We start from the raw sequence: 21,630 nt of genomic DNA, 5'->3' as shown, positions 1-21,630 counted from the left end.
GCAGCTCCACGACGCCAAGTGCCGCCAGTCGCAGCTCCACGACGCCAAGTGCCGCCAGTCGCAGCTCCACGACGCCAAGACCCAAACCAAGACCAAGACCCGCCATGCCAAGACCAAGACCCGCCATGCCAAGACCAAGACCCGCCACCTGACGCACCACGCCGAGCTTCGCCGCCTGACGCGCCACGCCGAGCTTCGCCGCCTGACGCGCCACGCCGAGCTTCGCCGCCTGATGCGCCACGCCGAGCTTCGCCGAGCTCCGCCGAGCTTCGCCGCCTGACTCACCACGCCGAGCTTCCACGCCTGCCACGATGACGACGCGCCTGCCTCCTCGTCGGCCACGGATGTGGCCGCTACCTGGTCGCCCGCCACGCCAAGTGCGCCCACCTCCCAGTCGGCCACGAATGTGGCCATTCCCGGGTCGCCCACCTCGCCTGCTGCAGCGGCGTTCCACTCGCCACCGCCACATGACTATGCCTCGGTGGATTGGGGGCCACTTGGTCTGGCGACCCACCGCCATGTCCCCCTCCCGCCCTCCCATGACTCTTGTTAATTTTATTTATTTTGAACATCTGGGATCTGTCCGTAAGGAGGGATTCTGTCATGTCTGTGTGACCATGTTTTGTTTTAGTCATGTTTTGTTTTGTTTAGTTATTGGACTCTTTAGTTTCTGGCTTTTCACTCCCTTGTTTTGTTTCCATGGTTACCCATTAGTTTCACCTGTTCCACGTTTGGACTCATTGTGCACTCTTGTTTATCACCATAGCAACCCATTAGTTTTCACCTGTCACGTCACGCACCTGTTTCACGTTTTGAGTCACGCACCTGTTTTTGTTAATCATGTCTGTAGTATTTAAGTTCATTGTTTTCAGTTTGTCTTGCTGGCGACATCCCGGATTCATACCCCTGTCACACTCTTACCTCTGCGCACTTCATAGTCCATGCCAAGTACGTTTTTTTTTGTTTATTAATGCCACAGTTAGTGTTTTTGTTTAATTGTTCACAGTTTCTGCCTATGTGCAAGTTTTGTTTTCAATAGCCTAGTTTTGTACCTCCGCCATTGTGCGCGCTTTTCGTTTGTTCCTTTTTGATATATAGTGTTAAAATAAATCATGTATTCACCTTCACGCCATGTCTGGTCCAAATCACTTGCACCTCGGGAGAACAAACCACGCCACAGTCTCAGCCGTGACAATTTTGACGCCGATGAGCTACGGTGTGTAGTGAAGCATGTTTAGCTATTCCTCGTCCTGCAGGGATGATACTTGTCAGAAACTTACTTTATTTGTCGCCATGGATGCGAGGATTAGTGATTTAGAAGTAGCTAAAACACTCCCAGCTGCGGCTAAACATTAGCCGCTAGCTAGCTAGCCATGTCTTCAAGCACCTCTTCCTGAGGGAGTTTCAGTGTTATAACTTCACCTTTATCGTTAGTTTTTAAGCCAAAATGCGTCCGTTCTCCCTTTTCTGTCTCCACACTGTGTCTGCTTGTAAGTACTCCGTGATTGTGCGCTGCCGAACATGCTCCTCTGCTCGTAAAACCAACAATATCACGACGTGGCGACGACGGCGGGGTGGGGGACCGGTACTAATGAATATGATTCATTAGTATCGCGGTACTATACCAATACCGGTATACCGTACAACCCTAGATGGGACAATTACGTTTTTCAAGGGATGGTTGGCAACCCGAGTAAAAAAATGAATCTGTTTCCCCCCCAATCCTTGTGGCGCCTCAAGAGAATGCGCCCTACGTTTAAAACCACAACTGCCAACAACTCAGACTCGATTAAGGCAGAATTTATCATGGAGTTAACATCTTCACCGAGGAAGTAGAAGACTCTCAGCATTGTTCCTCCCCCAGAGAGGCTCGAATGTCACTCAGGTCTAAGGAGTCCGCCGGGATGGGTGTCATCCTGCCGCTCTTAAGGGTCTGGCTGGAATAAACCTCCACAGACTTGGAGATGGAGTGCACAGAGGGTTCTCGGAAATATTCAAAAGCCTCCCGTGCGTGCTCCTCGCGGATGCTCTGCTCAAAGGTCTTGCGTTTGTGCCGGAACTCGATGACGGTCTTGGTGTAGGAGTTGAGCGTGGTGACCGACGCGCCCATGCAGCAGGTGAAGGACGCCCAGGCCATGCTGGAATCACACAGCACACACACAGATTGAATTTTTGAGAGGAAAAAGTGGCGCTCAGTCCAAATTGCATTTTGATATCGCCCCCTCAATATCGTCAGGGCGTGTTTGCCTAGATTAGGCTCAATCCCTTTAAGTCCCTCTGCTCTCCTCAAGTAAAGCGGGTCAGTCAATCAAATATCATCATCTCATGTGCTTAGCACCCAGGTTGGTCAATGCTCCTAAAAGGTCAAGAATTGTTACGCCTCACAGATGAATTTTCCACACACTGCGCATATTGTAAAGGGGTGAAATATCATCCCGTTATGCAATCCCAATCGCGCCTGTATCGGGGCTTTGGCACCAAATCCTAATCCTGCATGACACGAGAGCTTTGGGGTGTTTTTCATTAGTGACAGTGATGCTGGGTAGAGGTGAGAGTCCAGCTACAAGACTATTTCAAAGCGGCGAAGTGGACTTTTTAGACTCCTTCGTTTGGGGCTGGGCTTTTTTAAAGGTGCCTTTTCATAGCCACACAATTAAGGGTTAAATTACCAAATAACTTTAGGCAAATGCAAATTGCAGATGGATTGTAAACGTTTCCTCTCTGCTTGCTATGTTTTCTTCTCGTTTTGTTGGTTTTATGTACAAAACCCAAAACCAGTGAAGTTGGCACATTGTGTAAATGGTAAATAAAAACAGAATACAATGATTTGCTAATCCTTTTCAACCTATTTTCAATTGAATAGACTGCAAATACAAGATACTTAACGTTTGAACTGGAAAATGTTGTTATTTTTCGCAAATATTAATTTGTTACCGGCAACATGAGTTTTACAATACAACTAAAACAATTCATACTTACTAAACCGTCCAATGTGTGATGTTTGTAGGAGTGTTTTCATGCATATTTGTACATGCTATCGTAATGCATACAAGATAGCGTCGTTAGCATAAGCAAATATGCTAAAACATTTACAAGTGTCTGTGTTGGTATTATTAACTTACATTGGCATTCTTTTTGTATTGTTTTAGTTAAAGGCCTACTAAAACCCACTACTACCGACCACGCAGTCTGATAGTTTATATATCAATGATGAAATCTTAACATTGCAACACATGCCAATACGGCCGGGTTAGCTTACTAAAGTGCAATTTTAAATTTTGCGTGAAATATCCTGCTGAAAACGTCTCGGTATGATGACGCCGGCACGTGACGTCCCGAATTGTAGAGGACCTTTTGGGACAGCATGGTGGCCAGCTATTAAGTCGTCTGTTTTCATCGCCAAATTCCACAGTATTCTGGACATCTGTGTTGGTGAATCTTTTGCAATTTGTTCAATGAACAATGGAGACAGCAAAGAAGAAAGATGTAGGTGGGAAGCGGTGTATTGTGGGCGGCTGCAGCAACACAAACACAGCCGGTGTTTCATTGTTTACATTCCCGAAAGATGACAGTCAAGCTTTACCATTGGCCTGTGGAGAACTGGGACAACAAAGACTCTTACCAGGAGGACTTTCAGTTGGATGCGCAGACGCGGTACCGTGAGTACGCATGCAGCTGCGGCTTCCATACGTTTGATCGCTTGCCCGTACGTGCGTGCCGCTATGTGCATGTCACGTACGTAACTTTGGGGACTTTGGGGAAATATATGTGCTGTATGAACTTTGGGGAGGTGAACGGTACTTTGGGCTGTGGGATTGAGTGTGTTGTGCAGGTGTTTGAGTTGTATTGGCGGGTTATATGTACGGAAAGGGGGAGGTGTTTGTTATGCGGGATTAATTTGTGGCATATTAAATACAAGCCTGGTTGTGTTGTGGCTAATAGATATGTCTTGTGTTTATTTACTGTTTTAGTCATTCCCAGTTGAATATCAGGTCCCAACCGCCTCTCACAGCATCTTCCCTATCTGAATCGCTCCCACTGCCCTCTAGTCCTTCACTCTCACTTTCCTCATCCAGAAATCTTTCATCCTCGCTCAAATTAATGGGGAAATTGTCGCTTTCTCGGTCCGAATCGCTCTCACTGCTGGTGGCCATGATTGTAAACAATGTGCAGATGTGAGGAGCTCCACAACCTGTGACGTCACGCGCATATCGTCTGCTACTTCCGGTAGAAGCAAGGCTTTTTTATCAGCGACCAAAAGTTGTGAACTTTATCGTCGATGTTCTCTACTAAATCCTTTCAGCAAAAATATGGCACTATCGCGAAATGATCAAGTATGACACATAGAATGGACCTGCTTTCCCCGTTTAAATAAGAAAATCGCATTTCAGTAGGCCTTTAATTCACCAAAATGTCACTGTGGCGCTATTGAGTCAGTTTAGCAGCTCGTGGGTCCATGACGATGACTTCCGTTTTGTTTGATCATCGTTTTACTGCTGCGTTACAGGCACCGTTTGGAACCAATAAAGGTATGTAAATAAACATTTATAAAATATTTTGTACCGGTATACATCTGTGGCTTATACCAATATACATGAAATATTTTTATCTTCTACAATCTGGTGGGTGCGGCTTAAATACCGGCACGCTTTACAGCCCGGAAAATGCGGTAATATGCAGTTAATTGACAATGAAAGTGTTTACATTGTAGTACCTCAACCTCAGGCACAATGCATTCCACGTGGGAGCTTGTAATTTAAAACCCTAGTACTTCAAACCAGCCATGTCCACTGAAATGAATTGAAATCAATTTAATCTCGCACACACACACACACCTTTTCAAAATAAAAGCAAACTTTTAAATAAGAACTGTTGTTTAAAACACATGACAATAGCATGTACCACAAATAACTACAGTATATTGCATTAAATATTGTACCGCACATTTCCTTTGGGAAAAGTTCACTTATTAGAAAGCAACTTGTTGGTTGCATGTTTCTCTATCTGGTAACACTTTCTCCGTCGTGCAACAATCGGACCTAGGACATTGTTGTTTATGTTGCCTGCAGACCTTTGTCTATGTTTGACCCAGTGAGCAAGGCTACTGGCTTACTTACTGTTGCACTCTGTAGTCCAGAAAATATGGTACCAATTTAAGGGAATGTGCCCTGAACAAGAAACATGGTAAAACGAGGACCACCTGTAACAAATTGAGTCTTACCAGAAGGACCAGCCATAGTCCCAGTTATAGGGCCTCCAGTCAGGGGGCCCCAGACTGACAGTGACCTGGAAGACTTGTGTGTACATCACATGAGCCACCATGCCCAGGAGACCTGAAATCAAATGGACGGGGGTTAGAAAGGACAACGTGATTGTCGGTGCTCTTTATTTCATCTGATAATTCATCTTTAATAAGAGCTTATTTGTTGGCACTAAGAACATTAACATCAAATACAAGAGTTGCTTCAATTTATTAACAATGTGTGTTGTTGTGCTTGTAGTTTGCACTGCACTGCATCACTCAAAAGGTGTTTCTAATCAATTGTACCTTTGTAAAGACAGAAGAATTGATATTGCTCTTGTATTTCATCACATTAGTTCCAAAAGTAAAGCAGAGAGCAATACAACGTAACAACCTGAGAGCACGGTGAAGACCGCGGCGAAGGCGTTGAGCTTGAGCCCGTCGATGACGTTGCTTGAGTGGACGAGCTCCAAACACATGAGGCTGAAGCCAACCACCAGGAGAACGATGTACAGCATCTCAGACACCAGCGACAGCCACAGCATCCCTGATGAACAGTATCGCAGTCATCAAATGAACGCTATGGATATTGATGTATAGACTTTCCATCACTACAGTCACAGTATATCCAACTAGAATTTGTCATATAGGGCTTTGTATCCATCAGTTTTTGAATGTGTAGATTCTTATTGATTCCGGCCATTTTACACCGCTACTGGACTCTTCTTGTTTGTTGAAGACACTTTACCTTTCGTCCAAAAGACTAAAATTCCAGGTGTGGAGCCTCCGTATCTACTGTACGCAAGGGTCAGAAAAGGGTCCTACAATGGACCAATGGATTGTTCGCCTGCTTGGAGGCAAAACAACTCATTCGTTTGGAATGAGACAATCTTTGGGTGAGTCTGGTCAGGACATTGTTGAACGCAGACACTTTCAACCTCGTCCCATGTTTGCCCCACCCTCCACATTGCGCCATCACTGATTGTGTGCTTACAACAATGTCCTGACATGTATCACCCAAAGATTGTCTCATTTCACACTTGTGAGTTGTTTTGCCGCCAAGCAGGCAAACAACCTAATGGTTCGCAGGACGGTCGTTTGCAAGCCACGCAGAGCACAATAATGACCACACCCACAAGAAGCATATTTAGTAGGGATTCTTGGTCCAAACCGAAAATTGGGCACCAAGGCCAACAACTAAAACACCGAAATTTATTATTATTCCAATTATTATTACAGTTGTATTTTGGCTATGACTGTGTGCAAACCTCATTTGAATCAAGGAGTTGTACTTGAGATGTGTCATTATCTCTCAAAGAATAAATCAATCCTATAATAATGAAAATATTAATTGACCATCGGTATTATTACCACAATATCAAATAAAAATAATGTACACTGGGAAATGTACTTGTTGTTTTTTAAATATGTCTGCCAAACACAAAGTTGACGTGCTCTGCGGTACGTTCCTTTTCTCTGCGGTGTTGTTCACATAATTGGGATGTTTAGATTCCAGATGACATAGTTAAACTTGATGTGGAGAACATTTTGCAGAAGATTTTTCCCCTTGATATTTAAACATAAGACAACATTTCGGTGCATCATTCCTATTTAGGGGGCGGCACACTTAAAATCCTCAAACTTAACCCTTGTGTTGTCCTCATTTCCTGTATACACCCCGTGTCCTCTGGGTCAAAATGACCCGTCTTCACTAAACCCCTAATATAAGCAGCTTAATTGAATTTAAACACCAAATTTCCTCTTGCTTGAAGAAACAACTTGTCATTCACCACAAAATGTGTGAATAACTGAGTTTTCCCTCTTCACTTCATTTCTATAGCTTAAGAAAAGCAAACAAATGTGCGTTTTGAATGCGTTTTTATTCATCCCAATGACTCGGTTTCTTTCTTTTCTTTCTCCAGTGAACAATTGAAGACAATGTACAATACACAAATATGAAAAATAACATAACCCATTCAACTAATTAACTAAGTAACTAACCCTAATTGGCACATGTAGGGCAGTATGCAAGTGTGCAGCCTTTGCAGATATATTTTGCAGATATATTTCTTACACCTGCAGCACACAGTATGTGTTTTATAGTCCTTCTTTTGAGGACAGAACTGACATCTCTTCCTCTTACTTGCCCTAGCTGGGGAAGTGGCTGTGGTAGCTGGATCCTCAGGTTGATCAGGAGCTCCTGCACTCTGAATAGCTTTTACAACTGCTGCTGAGGCTTCTGTGCGGGGGACATGCTTCCTTCTTTCAATGAGTGGAATTACAAGTGCCTTTCCCAGCTTCTCCAGGAACACCCTCCTCTTGTTCTGCTTACGAGACATCCAGGTCGGGTTGATCTCTCTCCAAATCACAAAGGCATTGTAGGAGGAAACATCAATGATGTTGTGGAAGATGACCAGGGGCCAGCGGGCAGTCATCCTTCTGCAGCTGTATGTTCCAATCACCTTATCTAGGTTGTCCACACGTCCCTTGTTGTGGTTGTATTCTAGGATGATGACTGGCTTCCTGTCCTTACGATCGCTAACGTCACCATCTGTGTGCAGCGTGCTCAGAAGAACTACATTGTCCCAGACCTCTCTTATGGCTGCAAGTTTGTCTGTCACAAGTCTTGCTGGTCTTGACTCACGGTCATCAAATCGTATCAGTCTTGAGTAGGTGTGAAAGAGTTTGAGTGGCATTGTGGCTCGGAAAACTGGCCTTTGACTCTCTGCATCCCATAGACTAGTTGCAGCCTCACCTCGGGACCTGTATACACCGGCTAAGATTAGCAGCCCTAAGTAGGCCTGCAGGTCAGTCTCATCCATCTCTTTCCAGCTGTCTCCATATTTGCGAAAACCCTCCAAATTTGTCATCTCCAGGATTATTTTTTCAATTTCTGGTGTGATAAACAGGTAGAATGTAGAGACAATGTCATGGGCATGAGAAATGGCATACCTTGTGGGTCCTGGGGTCATCTTTATGATGTTTTGTTCTGCATGCCTGCCTTGATGGTCATATGCTGCTGAGGACCATGTTATTTTGCCATTTTTTGAAAAGAAAGTCTCTCTTTCAGCTTCAGGGTTTTCTTCTTCTGAAGATGATTCATCATGCTCTGGGTTGTATTCCTCCCCATCTTCCTCTTCTGAATCAGAGTTGTCTTGCTGGACATCTGAAAAAATCAGCTCTAGAGCCTCTTCAGCGGTATAACGCACACTCATGGCTTCAGCACAGACAGAATTCGGGGCCCTGTGATCTGCAGCACCTTTATCTCTCTAGGTCGTCCTCAGACGAGCCTTCCATCGTTGCTTCCAGTCATCCCGATTCTCCATACATTTGGCCAGTTCCTTGGTACTCTGAGCTCCTGCATCCTTCTAGAGTATGTCCATGTAGGTTAGTGTGGGACGTCCTCTTGACCGATGCCCATGTGTTGGTTCCCACAGCACCAATTTGCTGGCTGGCAGCTCCTGATGCCTTTGGCAGTGTCCTGCTAGTCTCATTCTCCTTACAGCAATCTTCTCGCTCATCCTTGGTATTCCCTTGTAGAGGATTCTGTTGGTTACGTGCGCACTCTTTTTGATGTTATGCACTGCACGCAGCATCCTGGTGTAGCAACCATCCAGAGACCTCTCCAGGGTTGGCTTCAGGATCCAGCATTCGCTGCCATAGAGGAGAACAAACTCAACTGTCGCATATAAGAAGAAGAGTTTGATTTGGCGGGGGAGGTTGAAGTTCCATACACTGGTCATGCCGTTCAGGGCCCTCCATGCAAGTGCCTTCCTCACTTTTAAATCTTGCTCAGTTGAGTTGACCCATCCGCCCAGGTATTTGAAGTCCTCAACTTCTTTCAGCACAGTGCCTCCTGCTGTTACCAGAGGTTGATGTTCTGGTGGAACATTGTAGGTCATGACCTATAATCTCTGGAAATCCACAGAAAAAGAGCTCTGCTACTGATGGACTATAACAACTAAAACATTGTAACATTCTGTGATGTATAAATAACTCTGTGACTTTGATTTCAACACTTTGTGACTCACGGGTCATTCTGACCCGAAGACCACCTTTGTACATTTTTTTTTACAGCTTACATGATAATGTGAATAAAAGCAACATTTCACTTTTTCTACTGTTGGTGCCAATCTAGGAAAAGTCATAAAATTTCAAGTTAAAAAAATATCGTTTAGGGGATTTGTTTTTGTTTTTTAACACAGTGGCGGGTCAAAATGACCCGAGGACAACAGGAGGGTTAAGATGCCTTTTGGACAAAAGGTGATATATCTTAAAGCAAACAAGGACAGTCTTGATTCAACCTTTAATCGCGGATTTGCGGAGTTCTACAAAACTTTATTTATTATCAATAGTTGTCAGGCTTGTTACTGACAGTTTGGTTATATTTGGGTTTTCCTCTGTGTTTGTGTTTATTTCCTGTCAGCGCTCTTATTTTGGTTCCATTTCCTGCATGTCTCCCTGAGCGCTCGTTTCCCCTCACCTGTTCCTGATTGGCAGCCTGGCACACCTGGTTGCAGTTGCCAATCAGGCTACTATTTATGCCTGTCTCGCCTTCCAGTCAGGGCTCAAAGATTGCATCCTGTATACCAGTGGTCCCCAACCTTTTTTCCACCACGGACCGGTTTAATGTTGGCATTATTTCCACTTGTGCCAGATAAATACAGCAAAAATAAGTACATGAAAAATACAACCCACTATAACGCTGAATTAGTGGGAGCCCAGGGCTTGTTTTTTTGCAATGAGATCCCCAGCAGGTTGATGGTAACCTGCAGATGGAAATCAGCCTTTGGCTACAATCTGTCACATTTATATTTTATATGGTCATTAATGTGCATTGTATTATGTCACAAAGTTATAACAAATATAACAAATGGCAACTTCCAATGAGATGTTTTATTGTACATCAATAAACAAGGTTATTGGTGTGTCTAGTGGGACAGGCGAATGTTAAGTCGGAGAAAATGCAGTCGTTTATAAATTACTTAATGCTTCTCTGAGGCCCGGTAGCAAATGCATCACGGACCGGTAACGGTCCCGGAACCAGTGATTGGGGACCACTGCTGTATACTGTTGCCTGTCTCCTGGTTCCTGGTTCTTGTTTTCCCTGCATTTGGACATTAAAGTCATGTTTTCCTGCGCTACACCTGCTATCTCTGCATCTGAGGGTTCAAGACCGATAGCAGTCCCTGACAATAGTACGACTATTTAATGTCACATTGAACTGTATTTTGAGGAACATACTTAGACCTATTGTAGTGTAAATACTTAGAACTGATCCAAATGGCTTCAATGTGTTGTTTTGAACAGGAATAAATAAACAGTCGAGAGTCATCTACTACACAGGTGGACTGTTTTTATGGTTTTGTGAAATTAAAAGGATGTTTAATATTTGCTTTCTCTGACAAGATCTGACAAAAGAGCTTAACATTTAACAATTCAGCATCAGACAGGCAATTACCGATTATAGCTAAATATCCAAGTTACAATGCAGTAGAGTGGATTATTAATGCTTTCAGACACACATTTCAGACCATCCTTGTGGAAAAAGATTGTATCATAGATAGGTGTCTCAAACGGATATTTATATCGGATATCAGTTCAATATCAACAAAAAACAAGTATCGGATGATATCGCCTTCTATCTAAAGCAGTGGTTCTTAACCTTGTTGGAGGTACCGAACCCCACCAGTTTCATTCACCGAACCCTTCTTGAGTGAAAAATAAATTTAAAAAAATTTCAAATTCAAGACAAAGTTATATGTTTTTGGTAACACTTTAGTATGGGGAACATATTCTAAGTAACAAAGACTTAATTTAGAGTTATTTGGACACTAGGGGAACATATTCTAAGTAATAAAGACTTAATTTAGAGTTATTTGGTAAGGGTTAGAGCATTCTTGCCAACCTTGAGACCTCCGAATTCGAGAGATGGGGGAGTGGGTGGGGGGGTATAAGGTGGGGGGGTGGGGGGTTTGGTGGTAGCGGGGGGTGTATATTGTAGCGTCCCGGAAATTGCAGCGTCCTGGAAGAGCTAGTGCTGCAAGGGGTTCTGGGTATTTGTTCTGTTGTGTTACGGTGCGGATGTTCTCCTGAAATGTGTTTGTCATTCTTGTTTGGTGTGGGTTTACAGTGTGGCGCATATTTGTAACAGTGTTAAAGTTGTTTATACGGCCACCCTCAGTGTGACCTGTATGGCTGTTGATCAAGTATGCTTGCATTCACTTAAGTGTGTGTAAAAGCCACAAATATAGTGTGACTAGGCCGGCACGCTGTTTGTTTGGAGGAACAGCGGACGTGAAGACCCCCAATATTGTTGTCCGGGTGGAAATCGGGAGAATTTCGGGAGAATGGTTGCCCCGGGAGATTTACAGGATGGGCACTGAAATCCGGGAGTCTCCCAGGAAAATAGGGAGGGTTGGCAAGTATGGGTTAGGGCCAGGGTTAGAGGGTTAGGGTTATAATAAGGCCATGCCGAATAAGGCATTAAAAAGTACTTAATAATGACTAGTTAAGAGCCAATATGTTACTGATTTGCATGTTGATAAGCAACTAATTAATGTTTAATATGTTCCCCATACTAAAGTGTAACCATGTTTTTTCTACTGGTGCATAAAATGAATCGTGCATGAACATCACCTTGTTCAAACAACAAAACCAACACCGTGCATAAACTCACAACAAATTACACACCTGCAAATCAGTCAGCTGTTGCTGTATCCGTAATACGCCGATAGGGAGAAGTTTGTATTTACACAATGAGTCGGGTGTGTTTTGACCTCCGCCGAACCCCTGAGGCTGACTCACCGAACCCTTAGGGTTCAATCGAACCCAGGTTAAGAACCACTGATCTAAACTCTCGAATATAAGCTCTGATACAAGCAGTCCTGCCGCGTGTTTACTTGTGCAAAGCTGGTAAGTCAGTTCTAAACATCCTCCAAAAAGCGCACATGGTCAGTCTCGTATTTTAGTGAGGTCATTTACAAAAGTTAAACAGGCTACTTGGAGCCAGCAGCTACACAACAGCTGAGCAAACGATAGCACACAAGCTAGACATGTAGCGGCTGGGTCGCATGGTGATGCGCGGATTGTTCTTGCAGGGTGCAGACGGAACGACGGGAAACGGCGTGCAGGTAAGAGTACGATTTATTCCTATAAATCAGGCCGGAACAAACAAACACAAGAAAACAAACAAAACAAGCGTGCGTATAGCACTGGAAGATAACGGGTTGGTTACACAGGAAAACTAAGGCGTAACTTAGCGCAAGAAACACATCTTGCATGAGAGCAAACAAAAAGCACCAGCCTGAGTGAAGCGAAAAGGCAGGACTAAATAGCTCTCTGATTAGTACCCAGGAGCAGGTGATTGTCCCGAACACTAATCAGAGGCAGGTGAACACAATGAATTACCATAGCAACCAAGGAGACACAAAACAGGGGCGCTGAAACAGAACTTAAACAACAAGTGAGTCAAAACGTAAACAAACTATAATCCGGGCAACGGATCATAACAAGACATATGTAATATGTGTTCTTAATTTAACAATACTGCAGTCTAAAACACCACGTTTGTCAATATGAACAAGTATCACATAGGTATGCTGTAGTTGTATATCACTTACACATACAAAGTCTCCATAGGCAGATGCGTATTGGAGAGTATCCAGGAAAACAACCATGTCCGCATCATTCTATTTACTGCGTCATGCACATAGTTGAATGAAGTACTAACAAAAACGAATTAACACGACACCTCGAAAGCATGGATTTGTCATTAGGTTAGTGTTTTCATACGCACTGTTGTTCTCGGAGCAACTTCACTTGATCAAGCCTTTTTCTAACATACCACACCACAAAATAGTATGTACTAGTGTTGTAACGATCCCAATATTTTGGTACCGATACTAAAATTATTTTGATACTTTTCGGTACTTTTCTAAATAAAGGGGACCACAAAAAAATTGCATTATTGGCTTTATTTTAACAAAAAAATCTTAGGGTACATTAAACATATGTTTCTTATTGCAGTTAAGTCCTTAAATAAAATAGTGAACATACTCGACAACTTGTCTTTTAGTAGTAAGTAAACAGACAAAGGCTCCTAATTAGTCTGCTGACATATGCAGTAACATATTGTGTCATTTATCATTCTATTATTTTGTCAACATTATTAAGGACAAGCGGTAGAAATTGAATTATTAATCTACTTGTTCATTTACTGTTAATATCTGACAGACAAAGGCTCCTAATTAGTCTGCTGACATATGCAGTAACATATTGTGTCATTTATCATTCTATTATTTTGTCAACATTATTAAGGACAAGCGGTAGAAATTGAATTATTAATCTACTTGTTCATTTACTGTTAATATCTGCTTACTTTACTTATCTATACATTTGTTAAAATGTAATAATCACTTATTCTTCTGTAGTTTGATACTTTACATGAGTTTTGGATGATACCACAAATTTGGGTATCAATCCGATACCAAGTCATTACAGGATCATACATTGGTCATATTCAAAGTCCTCATGTGTCCAGGGACATATTTCCTGAGTTTATAAACATAATGTTAATTTTTTTTAAACGAAAGAAGATGTTGTGATGCCAAAAAATATTGACGTAATCATAGTAGTATTGACGAGATACGTGCCTGTAGTTGATATCATTACAGTGGATGTTAGGTGTAGATCCACTAATGGTGTTTGTTTACATTTTGACGGCGGTGAGCTACGGTGTGTAGTGAAGCATGTTTAGCTATTCCTCGTCCTGCAGTGATAATGATACTTGTAAGAGACTTACTTTATTTGTCGCCATGGAGACCAGGATTAGTGATTTAGAAGTAGCTAAAACACGGCCGACAACAGATGGACGTTAGCCGCTAGCTAGCTAGCCATGTCTTAAAGCACCTCTTCCTGAGGGCGTTTCAGTGTTATAACTTCACCTTTATCGTTAGTTTTTAAGCCAAAATGCGTCTGTTCTCCCTTTTCTGTCGACACACTGTGTCTGCTTGTAAGTACTTCGTGATTGTGCGCTGCCGAACTTGCTCCTCTGCTCGTAAACTAGCAGTGACACGACGTGACTTCGGTGCGGGATCGGTACGTTTTAGACACGGTATCGTACCGAAAATTATTCATTATGATCGCGGTACTATACTAATACCGGTATACCGTGCAACCCTAGTATATACAATGATTTCTGCTGATATCGTATTAAATTAATATTGTCAGTATCCTATCGGAAGTGAGAAAGTTGCACCGAGACACCCCTATCAACATTGAAACAGTGTAAAATAAAAACATTTATACGTTTCAGTTCAGCTCACCTTTCTCCGACGCAGGAGCCAAGTCAATGAAGCTTCTGCATCTCTCACCTGGTATCACAGCAAAAAAAAAAAAAATGTCATCATTGTTATTTGCATCGTCCACATCCCGGTACAAAACACCAACATTCGCGGCGAGTTTCAAAGGGATTGGTATCGTTTAATTGACCTCCGCCAGATGGTCAGTCGGTTGCCAAGCCCTCTCAGCATCTGCTTCTTGACTCACTGCATGATCTCACTTTGCAAAGAACTATATTTAAAAAGCAAATACATGGAGCCTAATGAACAATACAACGTGTCCATTGGTAGAGTGGCCGTGCCAGCAGCTTGAGGGTTCCAGGTTCGATCCCCGCAGTCACTGCCGTTGTGTCCTTGGGCAAGACACTTTACCCACCCGCTCCCAGTGCCCACCCACACTGGTTTAAATGTAACTTAGATATCGGGTTTCACTATGTAAAAGCGCTTTGAGTCACTAGAGAAAAGCGCTATATAAATATAACTCACAATTTAAGGCTTTTGTCATATGTTGGACGGAGAATGTTGTAAAAGGGACACATTAATCAGGTAGACGGACAGCTGTTTTGAGGAAAAACTCATCAAGGCGGCTGTTACGTAATCCTTATTAACTCAAGCTCGCTCAGCTGCCCCTCCGTGGTGCGGGCGCTTGATGAATCAATGTTTATTTATATAGCCCTAAATCACAAGTGTCTCAAAGGGCTGCACAATTGCTGGCAATTCCCTCCCGTGCGTCGTTTTTATGTACAAGAAACTAGACATTAGACGGCGACCAACTGATGCTGCAAGGGTCTTTAATACATTTAGGAAATGAGCACCGTGGCAAATCCAGATTTAGCCGCAGAAGAGTAATCTTGTCAGAGAACAGCTTTGACCTCCACTTGACTTGACCTCACACACACACGTCACAATTATCTCCCACTACAAGTCGCTTGTTCTTTAATTACTCGTTTATGTGTCGTGTTCATGCAAGAGTGGAGACCCTAAGGTCACTTTAATTTCTGTCAACTATGAAATATGTTCTTTAACAATTTGGCGTCATGGGATATTTCCATCCTTGTTTTTTATACCACTTATTCTGATCAGGGTCACAGGTGAGCTGGAGCCTATCCCAGCTGATTTTGATGCTACGCTCCCTGAGCTCATAGACAAGGGGCGTAGCATCAAATTCTGGGCAGCCGATCCCACCCTAAATCCAAGGCCGTGAGTTCAAACCCCGGCCGAGTCATACCAAAGACTATGGGGAGGACCAGGGGGGTCCCCACATCTGCGGTCCCCTCCAAGGTTTCTCATTGTCATCCCATTGGGTTGAGTTTTTTTCTTGCCCTGATGTGGGGTCTGAGCTGAGGATGTCGTTGTGGCTTGTGCAGCCCTTTGAGACACTCGTGATTTAGGGCTATATAAGTAAACATTGATTGATTGATTGATTGATTGATTGATTGATTGAAGGCTATAAAAAAAATGGGACCCATTACCTGACAATCACTCAGTGGCCTAGTGGTTAGAGTGTCCGCCCTGAGATCGGTAGGTCGTTGTCAAGACTTGGACTATGGCGTGGTTTGTTCTCCCGAGGTGCAAATGATTTGGACCAGACATGACGTGCAGGTGATTATTTAACATATTTAATTTTAACACTCAAAAAAAGAATAAACAAAAGGCGCGCACAAGGGCGGAAGTACAAAACTTGACTATAAACACAAAACTTGCACAAAGGCAGAAACTATGAACAATGAAACAAAACTTGCAAACTATGGCATGAATAAAGAAAACTTACTTGGATGAGAAAACGGCATGAAAAAGAGCAGCAAGGGTCATAAGGGTGTGTGGAGAGTGTGATGTTGCCAGAAAGACAGCCTAGCATCTCGAGGCTTAAATAATAGTGACATGATTAGTGAAAACAGGTGCGTGACTCAAAACGTGAAACAGGTGCGTGACGTGACAGGTGAAAACTAATGGTTGCTATGGTGACAAAACAAACAAAAGTGCACAAAAAGTCCAAAAACAAAACCGAACATGACTAAAACAAATCATGATCACACAGACATGACAGTCGTGAGTTCAAACCCCGGCCGAGTCATACCAAAGACTATAAAAATGGGACCCATTACCTCCCTGCTTGGCACTTAGCATCAACGGTTGGAATTGGGAGTTAAATCACCAAAAATGATTCCCGGGCGCGGCCACCGCTGCTGCTCACTGCTACCCTCACCTCCCAGGGGGTGATCAAGGGTGACGGGTCAAATGCAGAGAATAATTTCGCCACACCTAGTGTGTGTGTGTAACAATCATGGGTACTTTAACTTTTTTAATACACACACACTTGGTATTAGGGACGGTTCTTGTTCAGAACTGGCTCCCAGTGTATCAATTCCTTGGAATCGCTTGCCATTTTTTCAAACAATTCCCTGAGCAGTTCCCGCACAATGATGTCAGAAAGCAACATGGGGGTGCCAGGGCGGGAGAAACGCACCGAATTTTGCCGACATTTAAATTCCAAAGTTGCTATTATATCAAGAGGAGGACATACCTTTACCAGCAATATACGGAAGCAATTGAACTTTTGGTAACACTTTAGTAAGGGGAACATATGAACCATTAATTAGTTGCTTATTAACATGCAAATTAGTAGCATATTGGCTGATAATTAGTCATTATTAAGTACTTATTAATGCCTTATTCTGCATGGCCTTATTATACAACCAGTAAGCCATCAACTTAGAGTCTTTCCTAACCCTAACCCCAACCCCAACCCTAACCCTAACCCTACCCCTACCCTAAACCTGTTGAAGCTCATCGAGAGAATGCCAAGAGTGTGCAAAGCAGTAATCAGAGCAAAGGGTGACTATTTTCAAGAAAGTAGAATATAAAACATGTTTTCAGTTATTTCACCTTTTATGTGTTCATTCGTAATTTTTTTGTTTAAAACTTGCTAACAGTTTTATCTAAAGTCTAGTCAGGGTGTATTTTGCAGTGAAATTTGCCAGTCAGCACACCTGTTGGAGTCTCCTCACTCCACTTTGCACTGACGTATGCATGAACCTGTTCACTGACCATATAACTTCACGATGAAAGTACAGTAAAGGAGTATGTACAGGCAAAACAGATGATTAATGAGTTAAATTATTAATGTGTACAATTTTTGTGATTAATCCCATGAGTTAACTTATTTTTGACAGCCCTAACATATACCGTATTTTTCGGAATATAAGTCGCACCAGAGTATAAGTCGCACCTGCCGAAAATGCATAATAAAGAAGGAAAAAAACATATATAAATCGCACTGAAGCCCGGCCAAACTATAAAAAAAACTAAAACTTATAGTTCGAAAAATACGGTATGTTTATTTGAGCTTTTTTACTATTGTATTGTATTTTTTTAAATACTGAATCACCCTTTAATGTTTTAGTACGCAGCACTCGGTGGGAAACATTTGGACACGCCTGCAATATGACTCTTACAACTCACAATTCAATTCGAATCCGATTCGTTGGTGACAATGTAATTTAGAATCGATTCACCATGATTCTCGATTCAAACCGATTCTCACAATATATTATTCGGCATTATTCGACAACATTATCAAATCATGTTACAGGTTTAAAAAGTGAATGAGTGCAGAGATGGCCTAAAGCGTCTTTTTCAAGATTGATACTCAAAAAAACGTTTAAAAAAAAAAAAGTATGAATCCAAAATGTTTTTTACGTACTGTACTGAGTGAATACCCAGAAGCACTACAAAAGTGAGAGTTTGAACTCAATTGTGTTTGAAAAATGAATAGTTTGTTGCAAATATGTAACATATATATATAATTTCCAAAGGATTTCAGTTATATATTTCATGGTAAATTGAAATTTTAGGAACCTTGGCCAGACAAAAAAAAATTCAGTTTTCAAGGTAGTTCAAATGAAAATTTAAAAATGACTTAAATATGAAAATATGTACAAGACTCTTTGCTCCATTAAAAAAAATAGTTAATTGTATTTTGGCATTCTAGCATTTTAAAATGTAAAAATGTATTAAATATGTGCAAGACACTTTGCCCCATTAAAAGAATAATTATTTTATTTTGCATTTATACATTTTAAAAATTTTGAAATGAATTGAATATGCAAATATGTTCAAGACACTTTGCTCCATTAAAAAAATAGTTAATTGTATTTTGCATTTATACATTTTAAAATTAATAAAATATGCAAATATATGCAAGACACTTTGTTCCATAAAAATAGTTAATTGTATTTTGCATTTGTACATTTAACATTTTTTTGAAATTAAGTAAGTATGCAAATACGTGCAAGACACTTTGCTCCATTAAAAAAATAGTTAATTGTATTTTGCATTTATACATTTAAAAAATGTAAACATTAATTAAATATGTGCTAGACACTTTGCTGCATTAAAAACAAACATTTTAATTGTATTTTGCATTTGTACATATTAAAAATGTTAAAATGAATTAAATATTTACACTTTGCTCCAATAAAAAAATAGTTAATTGTATTTTGCATTTATACATTTTAAAAATGTAAAAATTAATTGAATTTGTGCTAGACATTTTGCTCCATTTAAAAAAAAATAGTTAATTGTATTTTGCATATATACATTTTAAAAATGTAAAAATGTATGTGGTAGACACTTTGCCCCATTAAAAAAAAAATAATAAAATTTTGCATTTATACATTTTAAACATTTAAAAATGAATTAAATATGCAAATATGTGCAAGATGATATCTGCCTACTACCTGACACCTTCTATGTCAGCTACTTATCTTTGTTTTTAATGTCTATTTTCTATTTTCTGCTGATCTACTCTCTATTTCTGCTGCTGTCACATATACTGTAATATTGTACATGGTAATAAAAATTGTTGATTTTATTTTGCATTTATACTTTTTAAAAATGTAAAAATGAATTAAATATGCAAATTGCGCAAGACACTTTGCTCCATTAAAAAAATATTTAATTATATTTTGCATTTATATATTTTAAAAATGTAAAAATGTGTTAAATATGTGCAAGACACTTTGCTCCATTAAAAAAAAAAAGTTAATTGTATTTTGCATTTATACATTTTAAACATTTTAAAAATAAATAAATATGTGCTAGACACTTTGCTCCATTAACAAAAATAGTTAATTATATTTTGCATTTATACTTTTACATTTTTTTTAGATAATGAAATATGCAAATATGTGCAAGACACTTTGCTCCATTAAAAAAAATAGTTAATTGTATTTTGTATTTATACATTTTAAAAATGTAAACAATTATTAAATATGTGAAAGACCCTTTGCTCCAATAAAAAAATAGTTAATTGTATTTTTCATTTATACATTTAAAAATTTTTTTAATTAATTAAATATCCAAATATGTGAGAGACACTTTGCTCCATCAATAAAATTGTTAATTGTATTTTGCATTTATACATTTTAAAAATGTAAAAATGTATTAAATATGCAAATATGTGCAAGACAATTTCCTCCATTAAAAATAATAATTAATTGTATTTTGCATTTATACATTTTAAACATTTTAAAAATAAATAAATATGTGCTAGGCACTTTGCTCCATTAACAAAAATAGTTAATTATATTTTGCATTTATACTTTTACATTTGTTTTAGATAATGAAATATGCAAATATGTGCAAGACACTTTGCTCCATTAAAAAAAATAGTTAATTGTATTTTGTATTTATACATTTTAAAAATGTAAACAATTATTAAATATGTGAAAGACCCTTTGCTCCAATAAAACAATAGTTAATTGTATTTTGCATTTATACATTTAAATTTTTTTTAATTAATTAAATATCCAAATATGTGAGAGACACTTTGCTCCATCAATAAAATTGTTAATTGTATTTTGCATTTATACATTTTAAAAATGTAAAAATGTATTAAATATGCAAATATGTGCAAGACTATTTCCTCCATTAAAAATAATAATTAATTGTATTTTGCATTTATACATTTGAAAAATTACAAAATGAATTAAATATGCAAATATGTGCAAGACACTTTGCTACATTAAAAAAAATTAAAAAATATATAATTTTGCATTTATACATTTTATTTCCTCCAGATGCAGTGAAATGGCCCTTAATGTTAGGAAAAAGTGTCTCTCACACACACACACACACACACACACACACACACACACACACACACACACACACACACACACACACACACACACACACACACACCTGACGCTCTTACTTTCATCGTGGATGTTCTCCTCACAAGAGACCCAGATGCCGGTGTGGAACTGTCGGAACAGGAATCGGTCGTCCCCGGTCTCCCAGCTGTAGACCACCTTGTTGGGGTCGGTCTCGTTGACGCCGTAATCGATGCACTGGTGGGTCCGCAGCTTGCTGCACTTGGGCTTGGGCACCCTCTGCGTACCCACACACCAGTAGGTGGTGATGAAAGCCGTGATGGAGAAGAACAAGGCGAAGAAGTTCAAGCCTACCGACAGAAGAGTCCTGCATTTGCGAGTTGTCTTCATTGTCTGGGAAAGAAAAGAGGAGACGTCCTGAATGCTTCAAGTAGGAAGTCAGTAGCTACATATTGCAGCATTTCCAGAAAAGATCCATTAGGTGGAAGAAACACTTCGCCTCTTCAAGCTGGGATGACTTTTGCATCATTGGACCCTCCTTCCACCGGAGTGTAAGCTATAGGAAGTCACGTGGTCCAAGGATTTGACTCCTCCTTGTATCAATGAGGGATTGTGCATCCTCCCACTCATCCTCTGCATCAGCATCCTTCCATCCCTTGTGCACACTGAAAACAACTTCATTCAAAGAAACACAGACTGTTCATTTCAGTGTGTGTGTGTGTGTGTGCTTGGAAATGTACTTTAAAAAATAGTTACCGTATTTTTCGGACCATAGGGCGCACCGGATTAAAAGGCGCACTGCCAATGAGCGGGTCTATTTTCATCCAAAAGGCGCACCGGATTATAGGGCGCATTAAAGGAGTCATATTATGATTTTTTTCTCAATTTAAAACACTATCTTGTGGTCTACACAACATGTGATGGTGGTTCT

The 21,630-nt window shown here is 40.6% G+C and overlaps 1 protein-coding gene across 1 annotated transcript; it reads right to left on the bottom strand.

The window, feature by feature from the left end:
• Nucleotides 1–1,522: 1,522 nt before the first annotated feature.
• LOC133624337 (germ cell-specific gene 1-like protein) lies at nucleotides 1,523–21,089 on the bottom strand. Its single transcript, XM_061987827.1, has 5 exons — nucleotides 20,801–21,089; nucleotides 14,569–14,616; nucleotides 5,637–5,789; nucleotides 5,222–5,333; nucleotides 1,523–2,138 (listed from the first exon to the last, which is right to left on the bottom strand). Exons 1-5 carry the CDS (start codon nucleotides 21,087–21,089, stop codon nucleotides 1,844–1,846), a joined length of 897 nt encoding a protein of 298 aa, XP_061843811.1. The 3' UTR covers nucleotides 1,523–1,843.
• Between the last annotated feature and the right edge of the window lie 541 nt (nucleotides 21,090–21,630).

The sequence above is a fragment of the Nerophis lumbriciformis genome, linkage group LG27 (assembly GCF_033978685.3).
Source record: "Nerophis lumbriciformis linkage group LG27, RoL_Nlum_v2.1, whole genome shotgun sequence".
Taxonomy (NCBI): Eukaryota; Metazoa; Chordata; class Actinopteri; order Syngnathiformes; family Syngnathidae; genus Nerophis; species Nerophis lumbriciformis.
This window is presented reverse-complemented; position numbering and strand designations above follow the sequence as displayed.